This window comes from Mandrillus leucophaeus, unplaced genomic scaffold (genome assembly GCF_000951045.1).
Source record: "Mandrillus leucophaeus isolate KB7577 unplaced genomic scaffold, Mleu.le_1.0 Scaffold36, whole genome shotgun sequence".
NCBI classification, from domain to species: Eukaryota; Metazoa; Chordata; class Mammalia; order Primates; family Cercopithecidae; genus Mandrillus; species Mandrillus leucophaeus.
In genome coordinates this window covers 6,529,436-6,543,697 of record NW_012103809.1, presented here as the reverse complement: position 1 = coordinate 6,543,697, position 14,262 = coordinate 6,529,436, and the positions used below count along the sequence as shown (strand labels likewise).

General features: G+C 40.6%; 1 protein-coding gene across 1 annotated transcript in view; it reads right to left on the bottom strand.

The window, feature by feature from the left end:
• Nucleotides 1-14,262, bottom strand: part of PHACTR1 (phosphatase and actin regulator 1) — a 552,716-nt gene that overhangs the window by 324,800 nt on the left and 213,654 nt on the right. The window contains 1 exon segment of the mRNA XM_011989667.1: nucleotides 4,953-4,977. Within this exon segment, the coding sequence (XP_011845057.1) occupies nucleotides 4,953-4,977 (25 nt within the window).

Genomic DNA, 14,262 nt, shown 5'->3' with positions numbered 1-14,262 from the left:
CTCAAAAAAAAAAAAAAAAAAAAAAAAAAATTCCAGCACCATCGTTGCATTGTATGTGAAATGATTTTTTAGACTCTGAGCCTTCTACCATATTGGATACCACGCTGCAATTCTTTTCTTGCTTTCTGCAATACCACTTACTATCTAAGCTACTTTTTCATTTGTTTGCTTGAACTGTACTTCTTATTTCTTTGTTTTTTTCTCCATTTATCTACTTCTTAAATGCTGGGTTCTCTCTCAAGCCATTTTTTGGTCTTACCCCTCCCTGGATGGTCTCACTTCTGATCTTTTAATCTATTTTTCTAGAGCCTTCTCTTTTACACCACTTGCAATTTTCCTAATTCGCATCCTTACCCTCTCTTACCAGGTCTACTGCAATAATCTAACTGGTTTCCCATTTGCAAATTGCTTATATCTGGGAGCTTTGTTTTTCACACTGCCACCAGAATTGGCTTCCTAAAACCAGGTTAGTACATGACACCCTTTCTCAAAGGTTAACATCACTCCCTTACAGGGTAGTGTTCAAGTTGTTTAGCATGGCACCCAACGTCCTTCACTACGTTCCTGTTCATTTTTCATTGCATCCTTCCCTGATGCCACATTTTCTGCTATTATAGTCTACTTAGTGTTCTACACACGTTTCATCTTTCTCTACCCACCTTCTCACTGGACGATGCATTTCTTTATTCTTTATCTTTGTGGCATTTCCCAATATATGCTCCTCAGAATACTGGTCTTGTGAGATGTCTACTAAAGAAAAGGAATCTGGTAATCTGGTGTAATACAGTATACTAGATCCACTTCCACCCCTGCCTTGGAGGTTTCATGAACTTTAGCATTTATTTATTTATGTATTTATTTATTTTTGAGACAGCGTCTTGCTCTGTTACCCAGGCTGGAGTGTGGTGTTACGATCTTGGCCACTGCAACCTCCACCTTCTGAGTTCAAGCAATTCTTCTGCCTCAGTCTCCTGAGTAGCTGGGACTCCAGACACCTACCACCACACCCGGCTAATTTTTGTATTTTTGGTAGAATCGGGGTTTTGCCATATTGGCCCGGCTGGTCTCAAACTCGTGACCTCAGGTGATCTGCCTACCTCGGCCTCCCAAAATGCTGGGATTACAGTCATGAGCCACTGTACCCGGCTAAATTTTAGCCTTTAAAATGCTCTGAGAAGTCCTGCAGCAAGTAAATCAGGTTAGCTTTGCTACTCAGTGTTTCCCAAACACCAGATTCCTCTTTTTCTAGAAACCCGTAAGAATTAGCATTTAATGACCGTACTTTGGGAATCCCTGATCTATTCAAATCTTTTTCATTCATTCACATTTCATTTCATCTGTCCTTATTCATTGACTTGGAAAATATGTATTTAGCACCATGCCAGGCACTGGTGAATATACTGAGAAAATATTCTCTTGACAGCAAGATGAACATAATTCCTGCTTTGATGAAACTTACAGTTTTGACTGAACAGTGGATAAGTAAACATGCAATGACCACAAAATGTGGTAAGAGCTATCATAGGGGAAACAGAGACAATGTGGCGGTGCATAGCAGAAAGACAATGAATCTTGGGGAGTGATTAGGGAGAGCTTCCTGGAGGAAGTGGTTTTATACAGGGACCTAAAAGAGAAGTAGAAGTTAGTCAGATGGGAATAAGGGGGGCAAAAGGGGAAGAGTGTATTCAGGGGCAACTACTTGTATGAAGCTGCTAAAACCAGAGACAGCATGGCATGTCTGAGGGACTAAAAGAAATCTCAACTCTCACGCCTGTAAACCCAGCACTTTGGGAGGCCGAGGCGGGCAGATCATGAGGTCAGGAGATCAAGACCATTTTGGCTAACACGGTGAAACCCCGTCTCTACTGAAAATACAAAGAATTAGCCAGGCGTGGTGGCGGGCGCCTGTAGTCCCAGCTACTCGGGAGGCTGAGGCAGGAGAATGGCATGAACCTGGGAGGCGGAGCTTGCAGTGAGCCGAGATCCCACCACTGCACTCTAGCCTGGGCAACCCAGCAAGACTCTGTCTAAAAAAAAAAAAAAAAAAGAAAATCTTATTTCAAAGGTGAAGACATCTTCACCGCTCCTTTCATCCCCATTCACGGGAACTTCCTCTGTCTTCTCTACGTTATCTAGCTTGCAAAGTGGATGTTCAGAACATGCTTAGGCATTACAGTAATCTGATCAAACAATTGTTTTAGGGGGACAGATATGATCTTTTGAAACACAGAGCTACACACATACCCACTTCCAAACTCTTCAATAAAGTCAGAATAAGGAAGTTTATTTTTTTAAAGGGTTTACTATTAAAGGGCACTTATAGATGTTGTATTAATTTTGTTTCTGATTTATTTTTTAAACGAAAGATTAACATAGGTATGTAATTGTGGATGGCGAGGGATTTTCTTAATCAACCCCATTGTTATTTTATTCTCCTTAGTAAGTTTTGCATTTTTAGGCAGCTTGCTTTTGTCAACTAGCAAACAGGCAGGCCAAATTGTAATTGGGCAGATTGAACTAGAAGCTTAGAATTAAGCATACTTAAGAGCCCAGGATTTGGACTCAGCGTCTCTCTCGGTAGCCACCATACTGAGATGCATGCCCTCGATCATTGCCTTAATTCTCAGACACACTGTGCTTCCTGCCTTTCCTTCCATGGCTGCTGTCTGGCAATAAAAGAGTCATCCTTTTTGTTATCAGTAGAACAGAGGGTAATGTCTCTTAATTAACAAAAGGAAGTGGTGCAATGTAGTAAGAACATTGCAATTGTTTCCAATTAATCCCACATGCAGTTTGGCAAAGTTAATAATCCATAAAATGACCTGAGACCTAAATATGCAGAAGAGTCATCTTTTGTCCGTCATTTTTTCTATTGATCCAGCAAAAGCAAGAAAATTCCAAGACTACATGCAAGGCCTACAGATTTAGAATATCATAAATTCTTAAGTATTATCTCAAATATAAAATAAATTTACCTGTGCCATTCAGATCGTATGAATTTCGAAATGTTTTACAACCTTTATAAATCATAACATGTTGACAGGTGTCAATTCAACCACAGTGAAGCAATTATTTACTTGGATATACCATTTGTCACCAAAGCAACAGCACCTTCCCATTCATATAAAAGCAAGAAGGACATTTGCATTTTAATTTCATCATCAGTGTATTTCTAAATTATTTGAGGATAGAGAATGTGTCTTACACATCTATCAACCCCTAAAAATGCCACATGGAACCTACTATCCCAGGTCCAATAACTTTTTCTTTCCATTGTGGCAGAATACACATATGTAAAATTCATTATTGTAACCATTTTAAGGTGTATAATTCAGTGCCATTTAGTACATTCACAGTGTTGTGCAGCCATCAACACTACATAGTGCTATAATATTTTCATCAACCCAAAAGGAAACCCTGTAGCCAAGAAACAATCATACCTAATTCTCCAATTTTCCTTAGCCCCTGGTAGAACCAACCTACCTTCGGGTCTCTGTGAATTTGTCTATTCTGGACATTTCATATAAATGGAATCCAACATATGTGGCTTCTTTCTGTTGGCATAGTATTTTCAAGGTTCATCCATAAAGTACATATGTCAGTGCTTTCTTTCTTTCTATGGCTGAATAATATTTCATTATATGGATATGCCACATATTTTTTGTCCACACTTTGTTTATTGATGAACATTTGTGGGTTTTCTACCTTTTGGCTACTGTGAGTAACGCTGCTATGAACATTCCTGTACAAGTTTTTGTTTGAGCATCTGTTTCTAATTCTTTAGGATATCTGTCTAGGAGCGGAATTACTGGTAATTCTATGTTTAACCTATAGAGGAATGAATAATACTTTTTTATTGAATATTACCAGGATTCTGCAAAGATTGAATGTGGTTGGTAGGGCAGATCTATACCTGCTGAAATGCCTGGATGAAAGAGCTATGGAGCTTTGGGATATGTGTGCTTGTATCAGCCTGGGTCAGGAAGATTGACTTGGATGATTCATTTCTCCACTAGCTCATAAGCTACTTTCTTCAGTGGAACTGTGTTGCCAAACACTCGGGCATTGGAGTTGGACTGTATGAATTCCAGTCCCAGGCTTGTCATGTATCAGTGTGACCTTATTTACATTTGTTTATTTATTTATTTATTTGAGACAGAGTCTCGTTCTGTCGCCCAGGCTGAAGCGCAGTGGTATGATCTCGGCTCACTGCATCCGCCGCCTCCTGAGTTCAAGCGATTCTCCTGCCTCAGCCTCCCGAGTGACTAGGATTACAGGTGTGAGCCACCGCACCTGGCCACTGTGTGACCTTAAACTAGTTGTTTGACCTTTAAGACTTAGTTTCATCACTTGTAAATGAAAGAACTAGCTCTAACTACAACATGAAGTTGTGGTTACTTTAAACAGGGCAGGGTATTTCAAAAGTGTGGTATATCACTTGGCAATAAATACTCAAAAAGTATTAGCTTGAATTGTGTTTCTACTACTTGATATCCCTGTGGTGTTTAAGTAGCATAGTGCTAGGCACACTAAAAGGCACTTAATCGTATGGAAATAATGACATATTTAATGGGAAATGACAGATCATTTTGAGGATTATCAGTTTTTTCTCTTTTTTTCTTCCTTTTCTGTTGTTGCATGTTTGTTGGAATATTCTGTTTCCTGAAGGGTGAGCAAAAGATGGGATGTGGCATTGGAAAGTCAATGTCAATGAACGTAGGCAGAGATTTTCTTATGGGTACCTTTCCTGTAATCCCACACTGGATGAGGTTAGTTGCTGGCAGAATGGGGGAATTGATGAGCCATTTATTTCCTGCTCAAAGTTTTTCATACCTTGGGGAGGAGCTTCTCCAAAAGGAAACATCAAAGGACTCTCTGTCTGTGTTAGAAAATGCGTTTTCCTTAATTCAGGTCCACTCATGATGTTTTGATTGCAAGCCCCATATACTGACCTTTGAGTTCACTTTACGTATTTTTCTATGCCAGTGCAAGCCTTCAGCGTTACAAACATCAGATTGCATATACCTTTGCTTGTATGCTTGCTTCTGGCTGCGAATCTGCCCTGGGCTCTGACTATGCTGTATTCCTGACTCATGCTGCTTCGAGGCTCGCTTGTCCTGACGTACGCCCATAATTCACAACTCTGCAGCTTCCCAGAACCCCAATGCTACACTTCAAGGACATTTGGCTCCTACTCACTGAAGGTAGGAGCAGATTCAAGAGGAGAGGCAGGAAGTGGCAAGTGAGAGGTAGTGACATCCGGTCACGAACTCTCCCTGCCGAAAAAAGGTCTTAGAGCAATGTGCTGTGTGATGAGACCCCTCCACCTCTTCTTTTCTTACAATCAGCCTGACACTACTATGGTTTTCTGCTTGCTTCTCTTCACAGCTGTGACTTGTAAGAAAGACCCTTCATCATTTTACAGAGGTGATTTGTGCCATAACAAACGGCTATAAAGAGCGCCACAACTGCAGTGGGCCAAGCACCAGATGTGACACAGAATATGTGATGTAGGTTAAATATCAAGTACCTGTCAGTAATTTGCTACTACTCTGAGGATACTTCTTAAAGAGGATTTTACTGTTGGTCTGGTTTAGCCTTTCACCAGCTGAAGAAAGTTTACCCAAACGTATTGGGACCCAAGGGTTTTCTGTAGGTGAAATACAAGGGTGAGTGCCCTTGACCCTGAGCCTCACTGGTAGGTAGAAAAGGACTGCTTATATGAGATTGGTGCCATAAAGAGCTCAGGAAACATAACGTCCAAGTGAAAATCATATGCTTACTATGCAATCACCTCTTTAAGGCCAAGCCCCCAGGCTCTCCTTCCAAGAATATTGTAATTACTAAGGGCAATCTATACAGACACCTTGAAACCATTGCTACACGGGGTGACAATAGTAAGAATCATTTCTGTCTATCCCAATTTCTCTGTCTTAGCATCTGTCCTGAGCAGATAGTAAGCATCTGTGTCCAAATGATACATATTAAGGGACAAGCGTGTTCAAACGTTAGAATAGTCCCACTAATGGGAGGCTGAGAACCGTTGATGGCACAGATGAGCAGCACACCACTCAGAGAGTCATTAAAAGTGAAGATCAACATAAAAATCTCCAACCTGCTTGCTTTACCCATGTCAAAGCCAGGATGAGACGTATTTAGGACATGACACACAGGCGAGAATGTGTATTTCCATCACTTCTGAGCAACTTCCTAGCAAAAAGCTCCGTGAGGACTTCCACCTCCTTATAGTCAAGGCTTTTCATCTATTATGAATTCTCAACTGACTTCCGGGGCAAACATCATAAAGCAATTTTATCTCCACTGAATATTTCACCATTCTAAATAGAAAGTCTTCCAGCCTCTTACCTTGTTGCTGAAGTTGCCCTAAAGAAAAGTAACTCTAAACCAACATATGCAGGCTCCCATGGGTTAAAACACAAACCCCTTACAACCATGTTATATATAAAAAAATTCATCTTTTAACACCAAAAGCTGAAAAGCAGTTTTAAGAAGCCATCACAATGCCATCCCACACTGTGAGTTATTTAATTGCAATAGGAATACATGTACCAAAAATCATTCCCTAATTAGCTTGAACCTAAAACAGCAGTTGTTAAATGTGTGATTGGTGCTGATGCAAGAGGGTATGCTTTTGCCATTGTGCGGCAGGGGCTGTGATGGTGTTCAGGTTTTATTTTTAAAGTTTGGGTAATTATAACTTAAACTAACAGCAGGGGGGAAATGAATCATTTATTTGTCTCTCTTATTACAGCTTCTCTCCCCAAAAGTGTTTCCTTTCTTGCTGCATTTACCTACCTAGCAAGGTGTTACTCTGGGTCCTGAGGATGGAAGCATCTGGGATTTGATCACAAATTGTATAGTAAACATTCTGAGACAGGTGACTGCCACCCAAATTCATTATAAAGTGGAAAAAATGCACTCAATTAATTCAGCACGTTTGCCGGATATAAAACTTGAACAATCAACAAGAATCAGTTTGGCATTGGAGGTAAAGTTCTGGACTGGATGTCAGAAAACCTGGATTTGAGCCCATCTCTGCCAGTTACTAGCGGGGCACCTCTGGCGCCCCCTAGCTCCCTGGATTCTCGGTTCTCTTTTATGCTCTCTCAGGTTGCTTGCAGCTCTGAGATGTAGAATTCCACAATAAAGAAGAGTGGAATGGTGTGAATGTCATGAATATACAGCTACTTGTATAATCTACTGCTTTTCTCCAATTACTAAGAGCCGTGCGTCAGCCTTAGACTTGGCTCGGATTTTGACTGATGAGGAAAGAGTTCTAGAAAGGAGAAGTGACTGGTTAATAGTTATACTGTTGGTAAATATGGAAGACAGAGTACAAACCAGGGATTTCTATGTTAGGTGGGCTCAAATCCAGGTTTTCTGACATCCAGTCCAGAACTTTTCCTTCTATGCCAAACTGCTTCTTGTTGATTGTTCAAGTTTTATATCAAGCAAATGTACTGAATTAATTGATGCTAGATTACCTAAGGCAGTCTCTCCTTAGATTATGGAGACACCAGGTGACATTGAATTAAAGGCTTTACCGATGTATTTTCCAATGGCTACTCATTATTCTTAGACTAGGGGACAGTATCTGGAATCCAGCAGTCTTAGTTCCGGTTCAGCATGATTTTGCCACACAATGCAGCACCTATATGTCCTAGGTTTATCTTTGTTCAGAAAAGCTGGATTATGTAATAATTAAGAGTATGGGCTTGATACCAAGATTTGTATATGACTGTTCATAGCAGCTTAATTTGTAATAGTCAAAAACTGGAAACTTCCTCACTATTCATTAACAGGTAAATGGACAAATTGTGGTATATCCATACAATGAAACACTACTCAGTGATTAAAAATGCATGAACTGTTGAGGTCTGCAACAACATGAATAAATCAGAAAATAATTATACCAAGTGAAAGAAGCCAAACAAAAATAAAAAGTTCATCCTTTAGCATTCCATTTACATAAAATTATAGAAAATGTAGGCTAATCTATAGCAACAGAATGCAGATCCTTGTTGCTTGGAGATGGGAGTCTGGGGAGGGATGAAAAAGACGCAGGAAGAAGCTTTTGGGAGTGAGGGATATGTTCATTATCTTGATTGTGATGGTTTCATGGGTGTATATACATGTTAAAAGCTTTCAAATTATATACCTGAAATATGTGCAGTTTATTATATACCAATTATACCTTATTTTAGCTGTTCCAAAAAATAAACACCAGACAGGGCTTGGAGTTGAAAAACCAGATGGGGCCATGTCGTGTTATTGTCGTTGTTACTATTGTCATCGGGTGGTGCTGCTGCTGACGGTGTGCACGGGTCTATGCTCCCTTATGATTCCATGCAGCTAGCCTGACATAGAGAGGTGGCTGGGCAGAAAAAAGACCTGGAATCAGTTAGATCAGGGAAGGCTAATCTCATTTTATTCCTGGCTCTGTGGGTTTTGCTACCCACTATCTGTGTAACCTTTGGTGAGTTATAAACATCATCTGAAAAAGAGTAGGGCGGGAAATAATAATTCCTACATCATCAAGTTGCCTTGAGGATGAAATAAGTTAATGTTTGTTAGGTGCTTAATAAAAATTAACTTGTATTATTATTTTCCCAGAACACTGAGAAAGGATTCTGGTTTTTTTTGTTTGTTTTTAATTATTTATTTATTTTTTTGACTGAGTCTCACTCTGTTGCCCAGGCTGGAATGCAGTGGTGTGACCTCGCCCCACTGCAACCTCCACCTCCTAGGTTCAAGCAATTCTCATGCCTCAGCTTCCCGAGTAGCTGGCATTACAGGCATGCACTACCACGCCTGACTACTTTTTGTATTTTTAGTAGTGATGGGATTTCACCGTGTTGGCTATGCTGGTCTTGAACTCCTGACCTCAAGTGATCCGCATACCTCGGCCTCCCAAAGTGCTGGGATAATAGGCATGAGCCACGGAGCCCAGCCAGGATTCTGTTTTACCTTTTGCATTGCATTTTGTTTTCATAAAACTTAAGTTCATCATCTATTTAAAGAATACTAATGTGAAGCAATTCATACAGGTTTCCAGATTGCTACTCAGCACCCTGTCTGGGAGCTTTTGTTCTGCCCACACTCTCTAAAATAGTAGGCCTTTCCCAGTCACTCTTTAGACCTTGCCCTGTTTTATCTTTCTTCATAACACTTACCACCACCTGAAATATTATATATTTGCTTGTTTATTTGTTTACTCTCTGTATCCCTCCACTGGAACATAAGCTCGCTGAAGCTAGGGACTTTGTCTGTTTGGCTCACTGAAATATAAAATTCACTCAGTTAGAGACAGGAGAATCGCTTGAACCTAGCAGGTGGAGGTTGCAGTGAGCTGAGATTGTACCATTGCACTCCAGCCTGGGCAACAAGAGTGAAACTCCGTCAAAAGAAAAAAAAAATCCACTCAATTAGTATGTGTTGGGTGTTGAATAAATGAATGACTGCATTATCTTCAAGGGCCTTCCTTTGAGATGGTGACAGTGTGGTGGTGGCCATTTTTATTATTGTCTTTGTGTGGTACTGTTGCTGATGGTGTCCACATGTTTATGCACCCCTATGATTCCATGCAGCTAGCCTAACACAGAAAGGTGGCTAGGCAGAAAAAAGACCTGAAATCAGTTATATTAGTGAAGTCCTAATCTCATTTTATTCCTGGCTCTGTGGGAGTAAGAGACTGCATAGGCTGAATAAGATATTTGAGAAAATAAGATCAGGGCCTGAGACTGTTCCTTAAATGATAAACAAAGAACAGAAATCTTAAGTCTTGGATACTTGGAAACACGATGGCTCTGATGTAACTCACCCTCAAACCCTTTAAAAAAATAGTCAGTAAGAAAAAAGACTGAAAGGAAGTTAAGTCCAGGGCAAACAGTCATCCCAGGCCTCCAGTGGGCCTCTAAACTGCAGCCAATTTGTTCTGTTTTGGGTTACTCAAGACTTACCACAATTGTCGTTTTTCCTTCTTTTTAATTTTGTGAATGCAAATTACATGACTAAATCTCAAAGGAGCTAATTCTTCACCTGCTTCCAGTCACCTGCCTTGCCCTCCTGCTGCCACGTTTCCTATAGATGCTATTTCTTCAAGTTTGTTGCTTTAGAAAAAATGTGAAAAGTGCAATAATGCATCAAAACAATATTCTCTGGAACTTGTGCTTGGACCTAAAATTGTACTGCCATCAATCCTCATGTGAGTGTAATACACTCAGATATAAACAGTCACTTAACTTATTCTACCTTGAACCTTCTCCTTAGCAATCTGCAAACAACGCTGTATAAATGAGTGGCAAATGCTTCAGTGCATACAAAAGACTTCGTGAGTTAGCATTTGTCATCTTTTATGTTTTAATTATCTCATTTGATTTCTTTATTGTTGCAATTACATTCTAATTTTGTGTGCAGACACTTCAGTGCCTCAGGCTAGATTAATCAATTAATACTAAAATTATTATTATACCAGTATAGATACAAGTGGATAGGTGGCTAGCACAACTCCAGATGCACGTTGGATTCTGAATAAAGAAATTCTAGCTGTGGAAAATTACTTTAGACTACTTTGAAGTGAAAAATGAGACTCTTCCTAAAATCCTAAAGTAACAAAAGGGATTTGGATGGATTGTGTTTGTTTTGGTGCTATATCAACATTCATTGTTTGTTGCAAATATGTACATATCTTCAAGAGGGCAACAAGATTATCTATTTTTTTTTTTAATGACACTCAAGCTGAAATCATTAGGCAGTAGCCTTGATCAAAGGCTCTAGGTGAGCAGGGAGTTTTAGTAGGTTGTGAGAACATTAGGTTTCAGACAAAATGAGAAAACATACCTCCCAGTCATGAGATGACTTCCCGGTTCAATGCACAGGACTAACAGATTTTTCAGGAGTCTGTGCATGCAATGCACACAGGCTCACAGCTCCCATGAGTGAAGGGCCAAACACAGAACTGAGCTAGTCCTTGGGGCTTTGCAAAAACCATGTGGTTAGATGGAAATAAAACAAGAAAGAAAGGGCCCTAGGTTCTTCATCAGTCTCAGGAAAGAATCCCTTCCTCCAGGTTACTGCTCCCCTACCACACTACCCCAAAACCCCAAAACGTACATTTACACACACACGTACACACACACACATGCATACCATAAATAACATAGTATGTCATTGTCTGATATGCTATTTTCTTTATCTGAACTTCTCTGTTATAACCTCAGTGTAGGCCAGGCACAGTAGCTCATGCCTGTAATCCCAGCACTTTGGGAGGCTGAGGCAGGCAGATCACTTGAAGTCAAAAGTTTGAGACCAGCCTGGTCAACATGGTGAAAGCCCGTTTCTACTAAAAATACAGAAATTAGCTGGATGTGGTGGCGGGCGCCTGTAATCCCAGCTGCTTGGGAGGTAGAAGCAGGAAAATCGCTTGAACCCAGCAGGGAGAGGTTGCAGTGAGCCGAGATTGTACCACTGCACTACAGCCTGGGCGACAGAGCGAGACTCAGTCTTAAACAAATAAAAATAAATAACATCAGTGGGTAAGTTAAATCATACTTTTGGCCCTTGTTTGTTCTTCAAACCATGGAGGTGTTTGGTTCACACATTAAATTATAGGCTCTTAGAATATAGTAATAGCAATTGGTAATATTTATTGAGCTTTGCTATGGCCCCCCACAGTGTCTATTATCTCATTTAATCCTCACAGCAACCATATGAGGAAAGTGCCATAGCTATCCCCATTTTAAAGATAGAGAAAGTGAGGCACAGAGAGTTGATGGTACATGACCTGGTGAGGGATAGAGCTGGGATTGAAAGTAGAGACAGGGTCTCATTCTGTTGCCCAGACTGGAGTGAAGTAGCATGATCTTGGCTCACCGCAACCTCTGCCTCCCAGGCTCAGGCGATTCTCCTGCCTCAGTCTCCTGAATAGCTGGGATTACAGGCACGTGCTACCATACCAGACTAATTTTTGTATTTTTAGTGGAGATGGGGTTTCACCATGATGGCCAGGCTAGTCTCAAACTCCTGACCTCAAATGATATGCCCACTTTGGCCTCCCAAAGTGCTGGGAATACCGGCGTGAGCCACCACACCCGGCCCTACTAATTGGAGTTTTAACACATCTGGTGAGTAAATGCATGCTCTGTTACGGTCCTGGAAGAGTTGACGCAGATCTGATAGCTCCTCAAAGCCATCACTCCAGAGCCATGGAGTAAGTCTTGCACCCTGACATGGGTTGAATTGTGTTCTCCTAAAAGATATGTTGACATTCTAACACCCGGTACTTGTGAATGTGACCTTATTTGGAAATAGCGTCTTTACAGATATAGTCAATTTAAAACAAGTCATTAGGTTAGGTCCTAATCTAATTTAACTGGTGACTTTATAAGAAGAGAAGAGCCCCAGAGACTGCCCTGGACACAAGAAAGACAATGTGAACACATAGAGAGAGACAGCCATAGGATGACAGGGTCAGAGATTGGGGTGATGCATTTTTGAGCCCAGTTAACACCAAGGATTGCCAACTGCTGCCGGAAGCTGGGAGACAGAAGGAAGGTTCTTCCCTAGAGCCTGTCAAAGGAGCATGGCACCACCAACACTTTGATTTAGGACTTCGAGACTCCAGAACTATCAGAGAACAAATTGATGTTGTTTTATGTCATGTAGTTTGTGGTACTTTGTTACAGCAACTCTAGGAAATGAATACACACAACAACTTTCATTTTCCCTTCCCATATGGACCAAAGAGTAAATGTCCTCTCAGCCAAACTCTTCCCCATCTAAAGGCAGGCAAACCACCCTCTGATAACCCCGACCTCAGGTTATCCCCCTGCCTCACCCTCCCAAAGTGCTGGGGTTACAGGCATGAGCCACTGCACCCGGACTTATTCCAAATCTTGGTGATTTGGATTCACTTAGCTCCTTGAACAGGGCTCATACCCTGAGTAGAGAATTGTCCACCTGTACAGGGGCCTGAGCAAATGTGGGCTGATGTAGTGTATGTAGGGGCTGTCTTCAGGAGGCTGTGGTTTTCTAGGGAACACAGCTCAAGTCCAATAGGACATCCAAGAGTTGACACTGCTGGTCCCATTCTTGCTTCATCCATATCCCCAAAGAGGGAAACGCCTGGACATTGTGGGAACATGAAGACATTAAGGTGTGAGCCCAGGTCAGATAACAAAGAGATAACAAGAAGAATCACCCTGGTGAGATCCATTATATTAAATAGTCATCAGTTCTATCTGATCTGTTTGCTGCCTTTGTGTCTGTCTTCTAGTTTCTCCTCGTTTTGGTGTCATTTGGATCCTCGTATTATGATTATATGGAGATTGTTTTTTAAATTATCCCTTTAAACATCTAGTTTATTAAATATGTCATTTTCCATGAACATTTTAATTTATATAATCATTATTCTGTATGCAGTTATTTGTAGGATATTTAAAGCATAAAACTTACAATTGAATTTCCAACACTAAGAAAAATGTGAAACCATTACTTCACCAAGATTTGGAATAAGTCCCGGTGCAGTGGCTCATGCCTGTAACCCCAGCACTTTGGGAGGGTGAGGCAGGGGGATAACCTGAGGTCGGGGGTTCAAGACCAGCCTGGCCAACATGGCTAAACCCCATCTCTACTAAAATTACAAACATTAGCTGGGCTTGGTTGTCTGTAATCCAGCTACTTGGGAGGCTGAGGCAGTAGAATCACTTGACCTCAGGAGGCAGCCATCGCAGTAAGCCAAGATGGTGCCACTGCACTCCAGCTTACATGACAGAGTTAGACTCAATCTCAAAAAAAAGAAGAAAGAAAGATTTGGAATAAATTAAATGCTGGTGATATAGTTAGATACATAATAGCAAAGGTAGAGACTCTCTGCTTGTGAATTTTGGCCCAGTCATTTCTCAGCTCCATAACCAAGGTCAATTGTTTAACTTACTGAACCTCAGTTTCTTCATATATAAAATAGGGTAAAGCAGCAGCTTCTACTTCTTAGGATTACTCTATGGATCAATGAGATAATGCAGACAAAAGCTTAGGAAACCACTGAGATCATTCGGAATTAAAAGAAAGATATTGTTTAAGGGGTTAGAATGGTTTAGCTTAAGAGAGAAGAATAAACAATGATTTAATGTGTCTTTGTGTATACAAACAATAACTAGAATGATCTAAGATTGAAGATTTCTTGACAAGATTATTCAAGAATAAGCAGACTTATAAGTAGAAGGAGTTTGGTTTTTTTTTTTT